This window comes from Nannobrachium achirus (genome assembly GCF_963921795.1).
Source record: "Nannobrachium achirus genome assembly, chromosome: 14".
Taxonomy (NCBI): Eukaryota; Metazoa; Chordata; class Actinopteri; order Myctophiformes; family Myctophidae; genus Nannobrachium; species Nannobrachium achirus.
In genome coordinates, this window is record NC_137821.1 from 50,613,558 (window position 1) to 50,636,150 (window position 22,593).

Below are 22,593 nucleotides of genomic sequence, written 5' to 3' on the forward strand. Positions count from 1 at the left end.
CTCTGTAGATGGACAGGGGACTGCCTTCCCATCACTGAGAGACAATCCATATTCAGTGAAGCAAGGGATGTATGGCTTCGCGATGTGTGCAGTTTTATGTATTATGGCTGCTAGAGCAGCTCTTTTCAGGTGCAGGCCAAAGGCATTTTCTGTAGGTGGCAGCAGCTTCAACAGGGTTGATCGGTTATTTAGGAACTTGTACACTCTCAGCTTTGCCAGGTCAAAGTCCTCCGAATGGTCAGCTTTTGATGCATATACAGCTATTGTGAGGTCTCTAGCCTGATTCTTGACATCCTCTGAGAGGGAATAAGAGGAATTTTCACCAAACTCCTGAAGTGCAGGGAGATCTAGACCCATGCTGGTCTTGAACCATGCCTTCTTTCCAGTGAAAAAGGGATAGCTGGTGGTATCTCTGCCACTCAGGCTGTGAATAAAGGGCAGGGCACGACACTGGAGGGCAGGGCACGACACTGTGCGAGTCCAAGGGCTGAGACCATGTGGTGGATAGGAAGATATGCATCCTGCTCTGTTCTCACCCACAGCTCTGGAAGGTCTAGGAGGTGGGTGGCAGCATGATATAGGCACATGATGATGATGTCTGTGTCATTAGCATGGATGACAACTCTGTCAACTTTGTGAGCCTGGACACTGTAGATGGTGTGTAGAATTACCCTTGTGTCGGCCTCCTGTTGTGTTGACTCTAGTGCAGGGACATCAACAACACACCCCTCCTTGATCACCACACTCCGTGTCTCTTCTTTAAATCCTCCACTCAGGTAAAGATGGGTTGTACCAAGAGCAGACTTAAGTGTCTCCTTTTGACACCATTCTTCACAGAGGAATCTTAGAAGGTTTGCTTTGTTTTCAGAGACAGCAAAAAACTCTTGAGGATCAGGAGCTGTATATTGTGCAGAGACTTCATATTCTTTTGCAGGTTTTGAATGGACATACCTGCTCAGCTGTCTTAAGACTGGGTCCACTGCCCTGCCCTTGATTCACAGCCTGAGTGGCAGAGATACCACCAGCTATCCCTTTTTCACTGGAAATAAGGCATGGTTCAAGACCAGCATGGGTCTAGATCTCCCACAACTTCAGGAGTTTGGTGAAAATTCCTCTCATTCCCTCTCAGAGGATGTCAAGAATCAGGCTAGAGACCTCACAATAGCTGTATCAAAAGCTGACCATTCGGAGGACTTTGACCTGGCAAAGCTGAGAGTGTACAAGTTCCTAAATAACCGATCAGCCCTGTTGAAGCTGCTGCCACCTACAGAAAATGCCTTTGGCCTGCACCTGAAAAGAGCTGCTCTAGCAGCCATAATACATAAAACTGCACACATTGCGAAGCCAGACATCCCTTGCTTCACTGAATATGGATGGTCTCTCAGTGATGGGAAGGCAGTCCCCTGTCCATCTACAGAGCCAGCCTGGCCTATATCAATGGACAAGGCAATATCATGTAGCTGTAAAAAAAAGACTGCCAGAAAAACTGTTCATGTGCGAAGAAGGGAATTGCATGCTACTTGGGGTGTCGTTGCCAAGGACTGGAGACAAGATGCAGCAGGATAGGTACACATGACAGTGATAGTGACTAGCAATTATTTGCATTATAATGCAGCGTGTTTTAATCATGTGTTCATTATAATTTCCCTGAAGCTGAAGTTGTTGGAAAGCATGTGCATGTCTTTTTTTCTTTTTTTTAAATTAAAAAATAATTTCTAAGATACATTGTTTTGGTCTCAACTACATACAGTAGAATCGGACAGGAAATATAATATCTCGTTTACAGCCATTTTGACAACATGCAAACTCAAGAATAATACAGGTATAAGTCCCTTCTGTGCCATAAATCTTAGCAAATGGATTCATATTGCTTGTATTTGCAAAAGCAGTCAACAATCATGGTAGAAATTATGTTAAAGCTCTATTTTGGGAGTCCACCATCTTGCAAATATGCACAATAAAGGTCCAGACACACCCAATAATAAAATTAGCTATTCCATTGAGTCTCCCATGGTCAGACACCATGAAATAGACACCAAGTTTGCGTTTCTAGCTCATCTGGTTCAGAAGTTAGAGGCAAAACCTATTTTCTGGGTCCTTACATTATGGCGGCCATATTGTGGCGGCCATATTGGATTTCATGGAAACTTGCAATACAAAAAATGTTCATATGTATACCATTGATCAACCTGTGAAGTTTCGTGGAAATATCCCTCAGTTTAAAATTTTGCCCTATTCACCCCGCCATTAAAACTAAAGACGGCCATATTGGACTTTGTTGTACAAATTGACCGGGTTGTCCATATAGGTTGTGATCCTACTGGGTCATAGATAATATTTCTGGTGGACAACTTTGTATGTCGGGGCAAATGCAGGTTTCCTAAAAAAAGGCTGGTTTGCCCCCTGGGTAAATTGGGAAAAGCGGGACAACTCCCGAACGGCCGGTTCATTCCTGGCTGGTCCAGTAGGGCGGGTCATACTTTTTTTATTTTGGAAATCCAAACGTGTTGGGTGTCCATTTTGTGTGTTTTTTGATGGAGAATTCAAATATGACATTATTTTTGTGATAGGACAACTCTAAGCTACATCAATTTGCATTTTTACAATGTTAATTGTACCCGTTCTATCTCATTTATAAGATAGAAAAATCAAAATGAAATCTTAACATGTGGGGTGTCTAAATTATGTGTTTCTTTATGGGGAATTCAAATATGGAATTCTTTTTTGGATAGAATAACTCTAACCTACATCATTTTGTACTTTAAAAAGGGAGAAATGTGCGATTTTTACCGCTTTTTAGGATATTTTTATAAGACACAAGGGAAATGTTTTATAATGACAAAGCCAAATCAAATGTACCTATTTATTAACCATTTAAGTGCATAACAGTGAATACATTTATGGATATCAAATATCACTTCCAGAATGTTGCTAAGTTGAACAAGTCCTGCTTTGACTCAGCCTTGGACATCAGCCTCCTGCTGGTATCCTGATCCCTGATACCTCCATCCCTCTTTTCCTGGGAGAAGTAAAGTATTGGAGGACGCTTCAGTCACCATTTTGACAACCCTCTCAATACTTTGGGTGTGGCATGTTGGCCAGTGAGGTACCTCCATGGGGGTGTTGATAACGTTATTCAACTCTGAGGTGTTTATTGTACAGGTGCGAGGTGGCTCTGCACATCTTCTGACTAGCTAATCATTTCAGCAATGCTGGAAGCATCATCATTGATCTCAGGTGTCTTTCTGCTTCTTACTGAGGAGTAGTTGCTGCCAGGCTCACTGGCATCTCTACAGTATTGCCAGTGAGCCTGGCAGCAACTATCTGTTCCAATACCCCAGAAAAAGGCACTAAAGAGGAGCCACATGCAGAGCAAATTGCCAAGCTTTTTGCATGGCTGAGAGAGAGGGGTTTTGATTAGACCTTAAGGGCCATTGGAGGGGACTCAACAAATCTTAACACTGGTGTCAAAGCTGGAGTAATGCAGAAGCTGGAGCTGCACCTATAGGCAGAAAGCTGGTCTGGTTGGTGAGTGTATTATCCGTTCACGGATAATACACTCCAACAATGTATTCCACAATAGATTGCAGTTTTTTTTTTCTGATTCAATCCTCTCAATCCATGCTTTGACACCCAGAGCCTGAGAAGTCTGTTTGCTGTGATGAGCCAGCGGCTGTGGTTTGCTGGCCCAATCTCCAGCAGAGCCAGCCTTGCAGGAACCATTCCATCCCTGACTGCAGAAACAATATGATAGCCATAGTGTTGATCAGTCGAGAGATCTTCAATGACTTTGGCAGACAGCTCTGTAGCTGAATTAAGGAGCTTTCTTATTGGTCCAGACAATGTGTTGTCTGACAGATTAGGACCATCGAGTTCAACAATGACCACCTGGCGGAGGGGAAGTTCACCAGTGTGTAGGCTCCTCACCAACCAGACCAGCTTTCTGCCTATAGGTGCAGCTCCAGCTTCTGCATTACTCCAGCTTTGACACCAGTGTTAAGATTTGTTGAGTCCCCTCCAATGGCCCTTAAGGTCTAATCAAAACCCCTCTCTCTCAGCCATGCAAAAAGCTTGGCAATTTGCTCTGCATGTGGCTCCTCTTTAGTGCCTTTTTCTGGGGTATTGGAACAGATAGTTGCTGCCAGGCTCACTGGCAATACTGTAGAGATGCCAGTGAGCCTGGCAGCAACTACTCCTCAGTAAGAAGCAGAAAGACACCTGAGATCAATGATGATGCTTCCAGCATTGCTGAAATGATTAGCTAGTCAGAAGATGTGCAGAGCCACCTCGCACCTGTACAATAAACACCTCAGAGTTGAATAACGTTATCAACACCCCTATGGAGGTACCTCACTGGCCAACATGCCACACCCAAAGTATTGAGAGGGTTGTCAAAATGGTGACTGAAGCTTCCTCCAATACTTTACTTCTCCCAGGAAAAGAGGGATGGAGGTATCAGGGATCAGGATACCAGCAGGAGGCTGATGTCCAAGGCTGAGACAAAGCAGGACTTGTTCAACTTAGCATTCTGGAAGTGATATTTGATATCCATAAGTGTATTCACTGTTATGCACTTAAATGGTTAATAAATAGGTACATTTGATTTGGCTTTGTCATTATAAAACATTTCCCTTGTGTCTTATAAAAATATCCTAAAAAGCGGTAAAAATCGCACATTTCTCCCTTTTTAAAGTACAAAATGATGTAGGTTAGAGTTATTCTATCCAAAAAAGAATTACATATTTGAATTCCCCATGAAGAAACACACAATTTAGACACCCCACATGTTAAGATTTCATTTGGATTTTTCTATCTTATAAATGAGATAGAACGGGTACAATTAACAATGTAAAAATGCAAATTGATGTAGCTTAGAGTTGTCCTATCACAAAAATAATGTCATATTTGAATTCCCCATCAAAAAACACATTAAATGGACACCCAACACGTTTGGATTTCCAAAATAAAAAAAGTATGACCCGCCCTACTGGTCCAGGCCGGCCATTAGGAACATTTTTAAATAAAATGTCGGCCTTCGTTCCATTTTGGGGGCTGGGCGGCCAACAAAGTAAATCGTCACTGTCGGGCAGAAACCTCGTATCTCCAAGTTTCAAATGTTTTCATTTTTTCGCAAAGCAAAGCCCTGCTTCATCATACAAGGCCGTTGCACAAAAGTAGTGAAAACAGCAGATCTACAAGCACACAACGGGCGTTGTGTGCTTGTAGATCGGCTGTTTTCACTAGTTTAAATCATTTTTTAAATGATAAATACAAAACAAACGGTTTTGGACATACAAGGTTTCCACCCGACAACGACGAAATATAACTCACGTAATTGGTCCACTGGCTTGTAGTAGCAGCAGCGCTATAGAGAGAGATCTCTCTCTCTATAGCGCGCAATGAGGGCCTCTCCAACTCTTTTTCTCCGGTATGAATCAGGGGCCCAGCACGTCCCTGCTAATGAGAGCATTGGAGTTATTTCTATTCTACTCTAGTGCCTGATATTGCCTCACTCCTCTGTCCTCACTCGAACCAGGATGGTTTCAAGTGGTTTGCCGGTCGCACCAGGTCTTTTGTTCTCCTGCTCCAGAGCGCCTGGAGGAAGGATTAGGAGGCCATCTCTGTGGAGCCCTGAGCCAGGAAACATGAGCGCTGTGCTTCCAGGAGGACGTTCCAAGCTGAACAGCATGATGTTAATGACTCCGTCCTTACAGCCGGCTATGTTGCATCATGTGTGTGCACAGTGTGTGTGTGTGTGTGTGTGTGTGTGTGTGTGTGTGCGTGTGCGTGTGCGTGCGTGTGCGTGTGCGTGTGCGTGTGTGTGTGCCAGAGACGTGCAGAGTTAGAGAGGCAGGGGCTGAAATTTCTAAAAGGGCCTTTTGGTGAAAACATTGAAAATAGCAGACCTCCAAGCCCACAACGTGTCGCAGCTTGATTTCTACACATTTCTTGACTTCAACATAAGATGCTGCATTCTAGTTCAGGAGAGTTTGGATAAGGACATTCTATTGAATGCTGCCTTCACGTATGGCATTGAAAGAGGGCATTTGCATTTCTTTCACCATAGTAAAAAACAGCATTCATGGTCCGGAGATGGCACTTTTTACAGACGGATAAAAGGGCAGGGGCTCGAGCCCCCTTTGATGTCTATGTGTGCACGTGCCTGGTGTGTGCGTGCGTGCACGCGTGCGAGCGTCGCAGGTGGATGCCGATATGAGACTGTAACGGGGAGAATTAAAACTGTGGCATAACTTTCAATCAGCAGGGTTTTTTAATGTGTCTAAACATTAAAGTCATGGCGGTGGGGCTCAGCCGTGCATGTTGTCATCGGAAATGGACGCGGCTTTATCATGACGCTTCAGAACACTAGCCCCATTTAGAACCTCACCCCAGAACATTTTACAATTTAAAAAACTACTCAAATTAAATATCCTGGCTAAATACAGCTAAACATAGTCTTCATTATTATTACCATTTTTTATTTGTACTTGTTATTATTATTATTATTATTATTATTTTGTTCTTTACTAATACATTGTACCTACATTCTTCCATTATCATTTAGACGGCAAACTTATATACTCTTATAACATATCTCTGTTTCTTGAATTGTTATTATTATGAAATGGGTATTTTTATTTTTAAGTCCTTTATAAGTCCTTTATCTCCATATACATTCTTTTTTCTCTTGTTTTTTTCTCTTTTCTTTCTTTCTTTTTTCTTGTTTTTCTCTTCTTTTTTTCTTCTTTATGAAAAAAATAAAACATAAAATCTGAACACTCTTATAACTAATCAATGTCTTAATTTATGTATACGTAGGATAGGCATTCACAAGCTTTCAGCTTCTGCCTATTCCTTTTGATCACCTGTAACAATGATTTATATGAATGTATGACCTGTATAAAAAGTAGGAGATGATCAAATAAACTAAATTAAACTAAACTAAACCCTCTGCTATTAGCGCAGAGGTGATGTCGTATGAGACGCTATACCAGCAGCTGTAGAATCCGTGCAGTGTAGTGTATACTATACAGTATCACCTTTATCGCAACATCGTATCCAAAATAGTAAAGGTAGTCCCAGGCACCTACAGATGTTTTAACTAGCACCATCCCATATATGTTTAAGACAGGGTTGAAAAAAACTGTTTAAATCGCTTATTTAGTCAGCCTTTGCCATGTTTTCCCATTGTAGCGGAATCGAAAGCAGTACTGGAACCTGCCGTCTTGGGGTTCTTCCCGGTTGAATGAGGAAACATGGCACAGGCTGACTTAATAAGAGATTTAAACAGTTTTTTCTTTTTTTCTTTTCAACTTTATTTTATATGTTTTTGCAGGAGTAGTGAGTGAGTGAGTGAGCAGGCAACAATGTGAGCAATTGGAAAGTGGCTGTCAGTCCGGGGTCCGCTCAATTTGCAGACGGGCCGCTGTTTCCGACAAGCGTCGGCAGGTTAGTTACTCGTCACGGTTACTGAGGTTAGGTTTAGGGTTAGGGTTAAAGTTAGTTTTAGTGTCGGAATACCGGCCTGTCGGCATATTGAAGCGGACCCTGTCAGTCCAGCCGACTTCATTCCTCCTTCAAGATCATCCATATGGGCTGTGATCTGGCCTAGTTCTGAACGTCACCGGAGTCCCCGGAGGACGTTATAATAACGTCATCATGACATCATTTGGCTTGCGGGGATCGTTCGGAAGCTGTGTTCACATTCACTCTCCCAGAACAGACTCCATCCCGCTTCCGGTCTCCTAAAAAGGCGTCCGCCCACTACGCGCAGATACAGGAAGTACTGTCAATGGGAGATGGCATGTCTTGCTATTTCGGTCTTGGCATATAATGGGTCGGCTCCACTGAAAAGGACCTTAAAGTGAGGAAAGCACTCTCCTGGAGAGCTCTTAACGGCATGACCAGTGTGTGGAAATCCAACCTCCCCAGACACATCAAGATCAGTTTCTTCTCTGCAACCGTGGAGTCCGTTCTCCTATATGGCTGTGAATGCTGGACACTAACGCAAGCCCTACAGAAGTCCCTGGACGGGTGCTACACCAGAATGTTAAGGGTGGTGCTGAACATCAACCAGGACGAGCACATTACCAACAAGCGTCTGTACGGGGAACTGCCAAGTGTATCAGAGAAGATAACAGTCAGGAGGATGAGACTAGCTGGACACTGCCATCGACACCAAGAACTCCCAGTCAAAAGGCTTGTACTGTGGGAACCAGCACACGGGCGCCGATCAAGGGGACGTCCCACACCTACCTACGTGGACGTACTAAAGAAAGATGCTGGAGCAGAAAGCACAAACGAGCTGTCCAGATGTATGGAGAACCGAGATGACTGGAAACGACGATGGAGGGCTCGTCTGAGGACGACGTAGAGATATAATCCTCTCCTCCTCGCTTGGAGGCGGGACTGAAGCGCGAGCGGGGAAGGACTCGAGTGGACTGAGCGAGTGTGCAGATTAGGGCAGTGTTTCTCAACCACTGTGCCTGGGGACCTTTGGTGTGCCCCTGAGAAGGGTCAAGTGTGCCCCTTGAAACTGCTTGAAAGCCAGTATTGTATTTATCATTTTAAAAATTATTTAAACTAGTGAAAACAGCCGGCGTTGTGTGCTTGTAGATTGGCTGTTTTCACTACTGTTGTGCGACAGCCTTTTATGATGAAGCAGGGCTTTACTTTGCAAAGAAACATACAAATTTGAAACTTGGAGATACAAGGTTTCTTCCCGACAGTGACGATATTTACACCCCCGTATTATGTTGATGTGCCCCTGGATTCTTGGGACATGAAAAGTGTGCCCATGCAGAAAAAAAGGTCGAGAAACACTGGGTTAGGGTATTGGGTCATTTGGCTAAGGAAAAGACACCAGTCAGGGGAAGCAAGGATAGGTTCCTCTCACCTTTGACCTTGAGGTCAGGCACGGGGTCAAGCAGTGAGCGCTCAGCCATCAGATCCTTCTCCATGGAGTCCTGGAAACACATGGTGCTAGTGTAGGTCCTGGAGGCCGTCAGATCAGGCTGCATGGAGGAGCTGATCAGCAGAGGGTTTCCTGGACAACACAGTCATATGGGCAGTTTGTTTTATTCATGAATATTCCTCACAACACAAGTCTACTTGTTGTTTTGTTTTTTTTGATTCGTTTTGGGGATTTTATGCCTTTATTGGATAGGACAGTAGACTGACAGGAAATGGGAGGAGAGATGGGGAGTGACATGCGGCAAAGATCATCCGGAACGGGAATCGAACTGGCGATGCCACCAGGCATCCATGCCTATGTGGCAATGCCTAAGTGGTATGCGCCTGGGACAGTAGGCCAGCGGGCACCCCAACACAAGTCTACTTTTACTTAAAATATTAACTGCTGCATTATAGGAGCCCATTGTAAACTTTCAAACTAGTAACTAATTCGTTTTAAGGTTTAGCAAAGACAATTGACGATCCCTTAGCTTTTAGTGAGGCTGTGATTTAGTGAGGCCTAATAAGTGGTTTATTTTTTAACAGAGCTACAAGTTGTAACAACCACTGTTACCTTTGATGTTAATAAGAAACAACCGGCATCTACAGTTGTCTTTGTTCTTTTTTTATTCGTTTTTTTATTTATTTTTAAGTTCACAAAGCCTACAGTAACCAGTTTGTTTGCCTAGAATCATTGCCACATTAATCAGAATAAATGACTGTATTGGTGCATGCAGAAACAAAAATATATTAGTAGCATCGACATTGTTGTTGCGACCATAGGTCGCACTTTACTATCAGAACCATCACATCTTGACCATATCTGTCTGTCTGTCTGTCTGTCTGTCTGTCTGTCTGTCTGTCTGTATGGGTAACGCTTGTCTTTTTTGTTGATTGACTCTCAGGCTCTGACATCATGCTCTGACATAACTGTGATGTCAGGGGAACCAAATCCCTTTAATGCCCATATATGGAGACCCCTGATGTCATCAATATTAAGCCCATATCTTTGAATATCTGGGTACCAGGGGTCTCCATATATGGGTAACGGGTCCGATATACATCACTGGCCAGATGGCCAAGACATGGCACGACCCCTTAGGGCGAGGTCGCTTTTCGCCCTTAGGCATCTCACTGTCCTACTGGTTTTAAGGCACTTACAAGCCAAGCCTCACCTTGGCTAGAGGACTTGAAGGTGAAGGACTGGAAGTCTCCGGTGAGAGCGGAGGAGTGGATGACGTCCACGCCGTACTGGCTCTGCTTCCTCCTGTACAGGGCGACGCCCACCACCAGCAGCACCACCGTCACCAGGCCCGCTGCCACGCCCCAGTACAGAGCTACCTCACTGCTGTCTGCACCTGGACCAGAGAGAGGGAGAGAGAGATCCTATATTACAATATATTTTTAAAAGTGAACATTTGTAACTCAAATATTTGCTGGAACAACACATTTTGAGATGGGCGTTCCGTGGCCAAATACGTGTACGGTAATTTTGGGGCTCCTTGACATGAAAAGGTTTGAGAACCACCCCCTTACGCATCTTTTCAACCTCTCCCTGAAGACGGGGAAGGTACCACAGCTGTGGAAGACCTCCTGCATTGTCCCGGTGCCTAAGAAGACCCGCCCCTCGGTCCTCAATGATTACAGACCAGTCGCCCTGACATCACAGGTCATGAAGGTCTTTGAACGGCTGGTTCTGAACCTCCTGAGACCGGCGGTCAGTGATCACCTGGACCCCCTTCAGTTTGCCTACCAGGCTGATATTGGGGTTGACGACGCCATCACCTTCATGCTCCATAAGGCTCTCACCCATCTGGAAGATCTGGGCAGCACAGTCAGAATTATGTTTTTTGACTTCTCCAGTGCTTTCAACACTATCCAACCGTCTCTGCTTGCGGAGAAGCTTACGCTGATGGGAGTGGACAAGGGCTTTGTGGCATGGATCACAGACTACCTTTCAGAAAGGCCACAGTCTGTGAGACTGCAGAGCTGTCGGTCTGATGTGCTGGTGAGCAACACGGGGGCCCCGCAAGGAACTGTGCTCTCACCCTTCCTATTCACTCTCTATACATCGGACTTCCTCTTCAATTCCAAGACCTGTCATCTGCAGAAGTTCTCAGATGATACCGTGGTGGTCAGCAAGATCTCGGGTGACAACACGGCTGAGCACGATGGTGTGGTTAGGGACTTTGTGCAATGGAGCGAGGCTAACCATCTCAGGCTCAACGCAAGCAAGACCAAGGAGATGGTGGTGGACTTCCGCACCTCCAAGAGAGTCCCCCCGGTGCCAAGCACCATTAACGGTGAGGTGGTTGAGCTTGTGGATAACTACAAATTCCTCGGAGTACACCTGAATAGTTCACTGGACTGGTCGGACAATGCACAGGCGATTCACAGCAAGGGGAAAAGCAGGCTGTTCCTCCTGAGAAGACTGAGATCGTTTGGGGTGTGCAATAGGATGCTACAGATGTTCTATCAGTCTGTCATGGCAAGTGTCCTCTTTTTTGGTATAACATGTTGGGGTGGCAACAACAGAGCAGGTGACACGTTTAACCTAAACAGACTGGTGAAGAAAGCAGGCTCTGTCGTCGGGTCCTCTCTGCAGGGGGTGGAGGAAGTAACCAGTGTGCGCACAGCGAGGAAGCTGGATTCCATCTTGGAGAACTCCTCCCACCCCCTCCATCTAGAGATCACCAGTTACTGGAGTAAGAGAGGAAACGACCGCTTTACCTACCCAGGACGGAGATGTGAGAGATTAGGAAAATCTTTTGTACCGGCTGCCCTTAAGCTGTACAACGAGACACATAACGGACGCTTGAAAAGGTCTCCCTTCCTAACTTAGACTGACGGAACCTTTGCTGTATTGACATTGACCTCTAAGGAACTATTGCTGTATTGACTTTGACCCAAAAGGACCGTCCAGGAAGAGTGCTCATGTGCGTCTTGCGGTGACACGCTTCCTAGTTTCTTCTTTTTTCGCACTGATTTTTTTTTACTTTGCACTATTAGTTTGTGTTGGTAGTTTCTGAGTATTTTTGCTTTGTTTAACAATGACAGTGAGATACTTGTTTGCACTAACTAGCATTGACTGCTATGGTCTTTTTTGCAAGACACTTTATGTATATATACTTATATATTATTCGCCCCCTCTATTGATGCACCTTCTCTTTATTGGTACTGTACTGCTCTTTTTTTTGTTCTCTTGTTTCTTTCCCTCTTATCTATTTTTTCTTACGTCTCTGTAACTTTGTAAATAACTGTATACTGCTGTGCTACTACTGGACAACTGAATTTCCCCCTTGGGATAATAAAGGTATCTATCTATCTATCTATCTATCTATCTATCTTTAGAAGAAGGATTTAGAAGACGTTTATACTGCCCTACAAAGGCAGAGTGAAGTAACTACGTTTCCGGACACACCGACTTATTTGTGTCGCCCAAAGGTCAAATTAGCCTTCATGATATTGGGTGATGAACAATTAGCTCAAGAACAGATATACAGTATAATCAGTGTAATATAACTTTTATGCCTTTATCTCATTTGGCTGATCAGCTGTAACACTTTTAACCCCATTTTTTAGTGAAATTCTTGTACGTAGTTACTGCAAGCTTGTAGATCTGCTATTTTTGATTTTTGATATAGATACATATTTTTAAAGCAAACATTTGTAACTCAAACGTTTGCTTCCGGGAGGGTCCTTGGAACATATTTTGAATTTTTGAAAAGTCGTGAAAATGTGTGAAAATCTTTTAATATATGTATTTTTTAAACTAACATTTGTTACTCAAATTTTGCTTCTGGGGGGTCCCTGGAACTAAATATTTTGAGATGGGAAACATTTATTTCTTGAGGATTTGTAATATTCAAAGTCTTGCACAAATGTTCATGATTTTTCAGAAATTGCAGATCTACAAGCTTGCAGCGTGGCACTCAGTGCCGCTTTGTGAGCTTGTATGTCCGCTATTGTTCAATAGTTAAAGTAATGTGTAATAATGCATTCCCAGTCTAAATGGGTATGAAGAACATTCATGGGGGGCCCGCAGTGAATCCTTGTACCCAGGGCCCAGAATTTGGTGTGACACCCCTGAGTAGTAGTAGCTCGCTCCAACAAAATTTTCTATGGACAAACCCATAGACCGTAAAAATGGGTCATCCTGATGTCATCAGGCTCTGTTGTCACTGTGTCAGGGGAACCACTCTACCAGAATGGGTTTGCCTGCTCTGACATCACACTCTGGCTTCACTGTGATGTCACACAAACAGAATCCCTTTTATGCCCATATATGGAGATATTAATAATGCTCTGTTAGAGAGATCCCTGTGATGCCAGGGGGGAACAAGTCCCTTGTATGCCCATATATGGAGATATGGAGATACCTGTGATGCCAGGGGAACAAATCCCTTTTATGCCCATGTATATGGAGATCCCTGATGTCCACATCACTGTGGCGCGACCTCGCCCTTTAGGCCCTGAGGTGTCTTACTAGTTAACCCATTTAGAACGGGTACACATTATTGTGTATCAATATGTTATGCTTTAACTATTGAAAAATAGCAGATATACAAGCTCACAGCGCGGCACCGAGTGCCGCGCTGCGAGCTTGTAGATCTGCTATTTTTTTTTTAAATCGTGAAAATTTGTTTTTTTACCCGATTCTATAAGTGTCTTTTGAATCCTTCTAAGATTTTTTGAAAAACCTATATGTTTCTATGTCAGCAATCTGGCTAGCCATCATCAAAGAAAAGGTCCTTTTCACTTAAATGGAGCTCAGTTAGTCTGTTCTTGAGAGACTACTATGTCAGAGGTTCTCAAACCTTTTCATGTGAAGGACCCCCAAAATGATATTTATTTGGCCACAGACCCGCATCTCAAAATATTTAGTTCCAGGGACCCCCCAGAAGCAAAATTTGAGTTACAAACGTTCGCTTTGAAAATACATATATTCAAAGATTTGCACACATTTTCACGACTTTTTCAAAAATAGCAGATCTACAAGCTCGCAGCGCGGCACTCGGTGCCGCGCTGTGAGCTTGTATATCTGCTATTTTTCACTGGTTAAAGCATTCAATAATTCTAGGCCTAAATATTACCGTACAGCAGAAATAAAAAATCATCATTACAGCACTGGTGCCAGGAGTTAAAACCCGGCATCTTTGTTACTCTAGATTTTATACCTCAGGTCTTAATGTTGTTTTTCCTTTGAATTTGCAGCTCTGAACCTGTTCTTGAGTGATTAGGGTTAGATCGGAGAGTGGTGCATGAGGTTATTAACTGATGTATCCCTGCAAGACCAGAATTAATTTCTGCCAAAAAGTTTTTTGCCAAAAAGAAAAAAAAAAGAAAATGGTGTTGTAGGAGTCCTAATCAGAGGAAAATGTAATGTTTAAAAATTAATAATGTTTTTGTAAGGTTTTATAGCCATAAATCATAAATCATGCTCTAATTTGCATTTTGGGGATATTTTTTCACAATAATAACATATGCACATGTTCTAGACATTCCAACGATCGCCCAAAAAGATATTACAGGCATTTTACTTATGTTTTTGTGAGGAATAGCTTCAGTGAAAAAGTGAGATGTTGTTTGTCCAGACGCTGGAATTTCAACTTCTCTGGGAGGTGTGAATGTCAGCCTCTGTGGGGGGTATTTATATGCAAATATCATGGCCAAATAGGATTTAATGGTGATGTTAATGTGAAAAAAGAACAGGAAAACTAATTATAACATTTAAAAAAAAATGATTTAAAAAATGTTGCCAAAAAGCATCGCTGGGCCTTCCAGGGGTATTCATATTTTAGGATTGGAGAGGAGAGTGGTACATGCGATGGTGCCAGAGACATGAAGAGGGAGAGCGGACGCTTATATAACAGAAGAGGTGCGATAACATAATTGGATTATCATAGTAATTTTCTATTTATGCAAACGTGCAAATCGCTGTCAAGGGACAGCATCCTAGCATTCCTATTCTGGGCAAGCAGTAATACTATCGGGCAAACATTCAGCAAAATAGGCAATCATGTTGGTAAGAAGGTGTACTGCAGTGATAATAGATCTAGAATCTTCAGCAAAAATAGTCAAACATTCGTTGTGAGCTCGTAGATCGGGTATTTTATTTGCCATTTGACATACAACATCAGGATTCAAATTCAAAAACAGCAAAAGCAGCAGATCTGCAAGCTCGAAACGTGTCACTTTGTACCCTGTTTCGAGTAAGTAAGGCGTCGATTTACTAAATACAATTGGTATGGAGATGAAAGGTTTCTGCCCAACGATTTAAGTGGTTAATATGTGTTGTACACCTTGTTTTGTGTGGCTGATTATCAACATAGTGAAGCTTGTCTTAACCTGTCTACAATTACCAGTCCATTTGTACTCTTCAGTTGTTTTTTTTTTTTTTGTTGTTTTTTTAATTACTGTATTGGACAAAGATGTAAATAGCACAGAGGTACAGCAAGTCTAAATCCACTTCCATTACATTAACTAGTCTTACAACAATGTGTTGCATGTGTTACCCTACCTAGTCTTATGTGTTAGCAATGACAATGTAAGGCATTCAGTCACTAGTTTGTTTATTTTCACATATATGATACATACACAAACACATCTCGGGTGCCATGTTGACCTTCTCAACTTTGCATCAGAATAGATGATCACTTACACATCACTACGTTATTTAAGAAACTAGTAATGGAGAAAGAACTCACCATGTGGTGTCACGTCATGTAGCAGCTTTCCATCTGCAAATACAAATACAGAGTTTTACTTTTATATAGTAATACAGTATATAAGATAATTAAACATAAACCGGTGCCCATGGTGTGTTGTGATTGACAAGAGAGACTTGACACAACTCTTGTCTTTACTGAACTTCCTCAGTAAAGACAGATTTAATAAGATCATGATTGAAGATGTGGGGAATCAAATGAAATCTAATCAGAGATGCATTTAAAACACTCAAGATCAAACTGCTGTACACATTAAAAATCAAACCAAGTTTGAAGTGAGTGGTGGTGTGTGTGTCTGCGTGCGTGTGTGTGTGCGTGCGTGCGTGTGCACGCGCATGTGCGTGCGTGCGTGCGTGCGTGCGTGCGTGCGTGTGCGCGCGCGCGTGTGTGTGTGTGTGTCTGTGTGTGTGTGTGTGTGTGTGTGTGTGAGAGACGCAACAGCGCCACTTGGTCACCAGCGGTATTGTAGCTCAGTGTGTGTGTCACACAACAGCGTCACACACACACACACTGACTGGCTGAAAATAACTTTATACTTGAAAAATAGCAGATATACAAGCTCACCGCGCGGCACCGAGAGCCGCGCTGCGAGCTTGTAGATCTGCTTTTTTTGAAAAAGTCGTGAAAGTGTGCAACTCTTTGAATATATGTATTTTCAAAGCGAACGTTTGTAACTCACATTTTGCTTCTGGGTGGTCCCTGGAACTAAATATTTTGAGATGGGTTCCGTGGCCAAATGCATATCATTTTGGGGGTCCTTCACATCACCAAAAAATAGCCGATCTACAAGCTCACAACGTGTCACAACGTGACACTCCTGGACTGGCATCACGGCACCATGGCCCAGAGCCTTGGGGGACTGCAACAGCAAAGGCAAGATCTCCCCTGCATTTTAGCCTAGTTGTGGGAACAGTCAAGAGCTGCTTTTCGGGCAGACCTCAAGGCTCAATGCCCTGGCTGGAGTATACTCGTGCTAAAGTTCGGATAGATATGCAGGGGCCAGCCCACGTCGAGATTTATAAACAAATACAAGCACCTTCAAATCAATTCTAAACTTGACAGGGAGCCAATTAAGTGCAGCTAAAATTGGGACGATATGGTCACGTTTCTTTTTTGTTGTGGGGAAGTATTGACCCACAGAGACAAGTACTGCATTCTGCTCAGCTGGAGTCATGTCACGCTTTCAAAGTACATTCTGATAATCATTTTGCCAATATTTGCCAATTTTACAGACTTGTTCACCCAAAAGATTTTCTTTTTCTTATCAATTACACACCCCATGAAGCCTTGAATGCATGGGGCGTGTGAATTATAGAAAACAAGTCATTTTTGGTAAATATATCATTTAGTGCTGTAAGTGATTTTTTTGTGGTTTAAACAAAACATAAATGGTTGAAAGGTTAAAGCTCTATTTTCTGACATTAATCATGGCTATGGAATGTTTGTACTGTAAGAGCTCTTTAATAAACAGGATGGGTTGTCAGTATCATCCAACGCAGGAGAGAAACCATGTATTAGTTTCCATCTCAAAAGAGAGGCCTCCAGTGCAGTCGTCATGGTCTTTTTTTCGTATAATTCTTTCGTAATCCATATTCTTCACCCAGCGTCAATTGTCTAGTGTAATCTTGGGCGCTACACTCCCTCTGCTAACCTGGGGAGAGCAACGGACTGATCTCATGCTTCCTTCTATGCATGAGGAGTCCAAGCCACTTCTTTTCACCTGACATGGAGGAATTTCCCCGGATGGAAGGAACATGTTATTCCAACCAGTTCCTTTCCCCTCCATCAGTCGCCCCGGCTCTTCAGGTGACCTAACTGACTGAAACTCTTGCCACAATATTTACAGCTGAAAGGTCTTTCACCAGTGTGGACACGCTGGTGCGCCTTCAGGTGACCTAACTGACTGAAACTCTTGTCACACTGTTTACAGTGGAAAGGTTTTTCTTTGGTGTGGACATGCTGTGTCTATACCTCAATGAAGCTCTTATCACAATCATGCAAGGTTTTCTTTCCTATGTAACCCATCAAACGTTTCTTTACTTCTCCTGGTTGAGTTTAATGCCTCGCAAGATCTTGGTTGGTCTGTGTGTTCTTGTTGCTGGCTGGTTACACAGCTGGTGATTGTCTGACAGGCAGATGAGGGGGGCTGTCCATTGCTCATCATTTGACAGCAGAGGTTGTTGTGGCTCCTCTTCATGCTTTCATGGAGGGTGACCCGAGACATGAAGGCGTATGGACACTCAAAACAGGAGGACACCTTTGTCTTGGAAGATTGGTTCATGGACACCGCTACTTCTTTTCTTTGGCGCTGCTACGTTTATTTGTCTCTTGCAGGCAGTAAAGATTAGGCTCCAATATATTCTAAATGTGATGTTTAAATACTGCATCACATATTACTCAGGTTGACCAGAGTTCTGGTCTGACGTCACACAACACAAACTGTTGACATCATTCCTAATAACACCAATTTGCACATCTGACAGTAGCAATTCATCCATCAGTGAATCGAATCATTGAATCAAGCGGATGACCAAAACCGGAAGCAAAGGCAGCTGGCATTGTCAAAAAGTGTTTGGAAGAGAAAACTAAAACAAACCTACACACACGCACGCACGCACGCACACGCACACACACACACACACTATCGAGGCTTTTCTATGCCACGAATGCATTGCATTGCATTTTATCTGTGTTGTACTGAACGCATGGACGTCTCCTGTAGTTATTCAATGGCATTTAATAGCTTACACGTAGGCGTCGCTGGCACGCGTATCTGTGTGTCTTCATTTAAGTGGCCAGGCGGGGTACACGGGAACGTGTTTAATTAGGCGTTTGTGGCGAACGCATGTGTTAACGCACGCATACATCTAATGGCCATGTGGCCATCATGCGTGAGACGACACGGTCAAATGCAGCGCCGCCATGAACTGTACGCGTGATTGACTTGTTGCTCTGCTCTGGAACGCACGTGTGAGATGTGTGCCACCCATTTGATTCTCAGCGCTAAACCTGCGTGTGTGTGTGTAGACGTGTATATCAAATAAAACATCCAGACGTTCATGCGAGCATGCGTTGGTCTGTCTCCACTGTGGGCTGCATGCTCTCTGTGCTCCTTGGCTGACGTAGCAAATTTGCTTTATATAGGCCTATTTGAATTGGGATAAAATACAGACCCTCAAGGACCACCGGTGGTCCTTTGGTGAGTTGGTGGTCCTGGTGGTCCCCCCCCCAAGGACCACCGTTGGCCAAGGACCACCGTTGGTCCTTGGGGGAAGTTCCAAGTGGTCCACAGCTAAATTATGGAGAGTTGTTAACCAAATGGATATTTTAAATCTTGAGAGTATAAAGTGAAACCAAATAGATTTCGTTTCATTTTCTGGAAACACCCCGCCATTCCGAATATATTATTTATTATTATTTGGGCGATGATGTGATGTTGAAATGTAACTTTCAGATCAGCGCATGCATGAGTCACGGCCTTGCGCCCTGCTGGTTGGGACTAATATATTAAGTAGAAGTGTGTTGTGTTTATGGACTAAAATAACAGATGCTGGTTATTTTATTTGTTTTGCCCATTTTTATATTTGCATTTTAACCAAATGTTTTAATCCTTGACTGATTGAGACTATACATATTTCGTTAATTTATTTATATTTATTTATTTATTTATTTAACTGTTTTTGTTTTGTTTGGTGTTCCTAAGTTGAGCCCTTCAGAATGGCTGCCTTCTGGTTAAGTTGTCAGTTAAATTGCTTTATTTATTATTTGTTTAGTTCTGTTCAGTTATGTTGTGTTTAGACCTTTATTTCGTTATTTGTTTGTTTTGTTTAGTTGTTAACTTCAGCTCTGAGCAGCGGCCTGGCCTGCCGGGCTCAATTTGTCACGCACATGTCGGGCTTTGGGCTGGGTCGGGCTTGAGAAAGATAAATAAAGAAAAAAATTTGGAGCTAGCTATGTGTGTATGCATTGTGTCACATTCACAATATACACAACAAGTATTAGTCAGATCGGTTGCAGCCAGGCAAGCGTCTCTCTCTCTGTCATCTGCTCTGCGGTCTGAGCGCCCGAGCACAGCTGCTATTGACTGACTGAATGTGTGTCATGAAGAATGAAAAAGATCTCCTTGACCGGTGGGGTGTCAGGCATAATCGCCTATAACATTTTCGCCAGGTCTTTTCGCGGGGCACTTTTGCCGTGGAGGAGAGTGTTTTCACCTAACCTATCTGGCCGTTTCACCGCCGTTGAAGAGCCATTTCACCTATGCTCAATTCTGCTGTCAGACTGTCCATGTTTGCCTCACCTGTCTGCTGTCGGTGACCATTACACTATCCTATGCACTCCATAGAAATCAAAGTAATACAGATTAGAGCTATTGGAATCAGGTGCCCCCCCCTCTCTCTCTCTCTCTCTCTCTCTCTCTCTCTCTCTCTGCCTAAAGCACGATGTTATTTCTCTCTGATGCGTCCTCTCTTTGAGGCGCATGCAGCGCACAGACAGGGCAGCTCAGAGCGCCAGTGGCGTCAGTTCAGAAAAAGCTAAGGTATGGCAACATGACTGGTACCAGTCATGTTGCCATACCTTAGCAACAGGCACGATGAAAAGTACATTTTATTATGTCCCCCTGTAGCCAAGCAATGGCAGCTTGCCATACCCAATTGACGCCTCTGCAGAGCGCACGACCACTAAAGACAGAACAAATGCTGGGCTCGCAGTTTGATAAAAGCTAATGAATGCCGTTTTACCCACCTGTAGTCCTACTGTCCCTGTCAGTCACAGTTTATTTAGTGTCGGCGCTCCTTCGCTTAAGCCTATATCAATCCAAAATCCATTTTGCCTGGTTTTAACGAGGCAATGATGACACACTCTGTCTGTGTGTCAGTCAGACAGACAGACAGACAGACAGACAGACAGACAGACAGACAGACAGACAGACATAATTTGGCACAGAGCAGAGGAGAGCGCTGAGCGCGCACCACCAGAACCAGACACAGAACGTCTATGCTTGCGGGGTTGATCTGCGCGCATCCCTCCAGAACAATTTTGCTGCATATCCTATCTATATTTTACAAACCTTCTTCACCACAATGCATAACAGCAGTAGGCCTATGATAATATTCAAAATCAAATGCTATGATGTAGGCCTATATCGGGACATCATGACTCATGACCTACATGCGCAGTGCACGTATCAATTAATTAATTATTATTTGGACGCACCTGATTCCAAAGCTCTAATCTGTATGTCTACGCTCAATTCTGCTGTCAGACTGTCCATGTTTGCATATTATCCCTTTGTCATTTAAATATTATATTGATTGTGACAGGTGTTACCTGTCAAACGGTGACCATTACACACGGCCTCCCGGCGCGGCCTTGCGCCCAGCGCTGGATTTTTGGGACTATTAAACTGAACGAATAAGTGTTGATTCATACAAAGAAAAGTGCTGTGTTACGGACTAAAATAACAAATGCTGTTTATTTTATTTGTTTAGCCTATTTATATACTTTAATTTAACCAGGGAATGGGAATGTTTCGTTGCTTGACTGATTAAGGCTATTCATTCTAATATTTTATACACATACTTAACTTGAGATTGTTTATTTTAATTGCACAAATGTCGCACAACGCAAACTCAAAGGATTGTTCATTGTTAAATTGTCCTCGGGAGTCGGGACCTGTTTCACAATTGAATAAAGACAGTTGGAAAGGGGTATCATGTCTCTGTTCTTCACCAATATTTAAAATGTAATGAAAACAAAAGGCCGCCGCTACACGCACTCTGCAATTAAGCTTGTTTAGAAAAATGTCGGTCTTCGGGCCGGGCCGGTCTCCAATTGTCAATTATGTATATATGTTTTATAATATAATATGCCTAATCATATCTTCAAATACCTCAACATTTTACTTGAGTATACAGTATAAGTAAATCTACTTAGTTACTTTGCCCCACTGCGCCCAGTGAGAGAGAGAGAGAGAGAGAGAGAGAGAGAGAGAGAGATCTCGGCAAGCGCCGAGGTCCATTTGGTTACCAACTGTCCAACTCCATCATTAATAAGCTGGGGATTGTGGACCACCTCAAGCCTCAAGGACCACTGGTGGTATTTGAAGCAGATGATCAGATCGTGCAAAACTCGGAATACCCCGAAACGCTTTGCGTGGTGTCACAGGCGAGAGAGATGAAGCAGGGATCCCCACAACCTTCATAGATTCCATATAGTTTCATTGTTTGACAGCACAATCATCAGTGTATTTTGGATTCATGTGTGAAATAGCCGATTTACAAGCTCACAATGCCTAGCAGCAGGAGGCGGTGTGAGCTTGTAGATCTGCCATTTTTGGCTAAAGTTCTCAGAATAGCCTATACGCTAGGGTTCAAGTGGTTAATCTACTGACGGCCTTAAAATAATGATTGCTGGATCATCGGCTTCTACGTCGATGTGTGTAAGGTCATGTTGCACCCCTCTTGGCCTTGGGCACAACGTATGCTTCGCCAATATCTTTATATAGGCCTATACAGACAGACAGACAGACAGACAGACAGACAGACAGACAGACAGACAGACATAGAGAGGGGGTGGGGGGGAGACGAGAGAGAGAGACCAGCTATGGTCCATTAATGTTCATGAATCTTTTTTTTTTTGCGCAGCCTCCTCGCCAGCATGGTGCTTTAAAACGGCGAAATTAAACAAATATAGGCCTATTCGCTATATAAATATTTTGTTCGTGGGCCTGTGTTTCGCCGTTAATAGTTCTCCTTGGCTTTATTTATTTTTTCCTATAGGCCTACGCCAATGTAATGTGCACAGGAGTATTTTAGTTGCACAAAAAACAACCGCTCGCCCAGAACGAACCAACGGCGCAGTACAAAACCAAGGCAGGCAGGGTCCATTTGGTTTCATTTTACGCTCTCAA

At 43.3% G+C, this 22,593-nt stretch overlaps 1 protein-coding gene across 1 annotated transcript in view; it reads right to left on the reverse strand.

The window, feature by feature from the left end:
- Positions 1-22,593, reverse strand: part of LOC308298119 (netrin receptor UNC5D-like) — a gene marked incomplete at both ends in the record, with an annotated part of 131,846 nt that overhangs the window by 26,590 nt on the left and 82,663 nt on the right. The window contains 3 exons of the mRNA XM_080741676.1: positions 8,897-9,046; positions 10,128-10,310; positions 15,660-15,692. Coding sequence (XP_080597802.1) covers positions 8,897-9,046; positions 10,128-10,310; positions 15,660-15,692 — 366 coding nt within the window. The remainder of the gene's footprint in view (positions 1-8,896; positions 9,047-10,127; positions 10,311-15,659; positions 15,693-22,593) is intronic.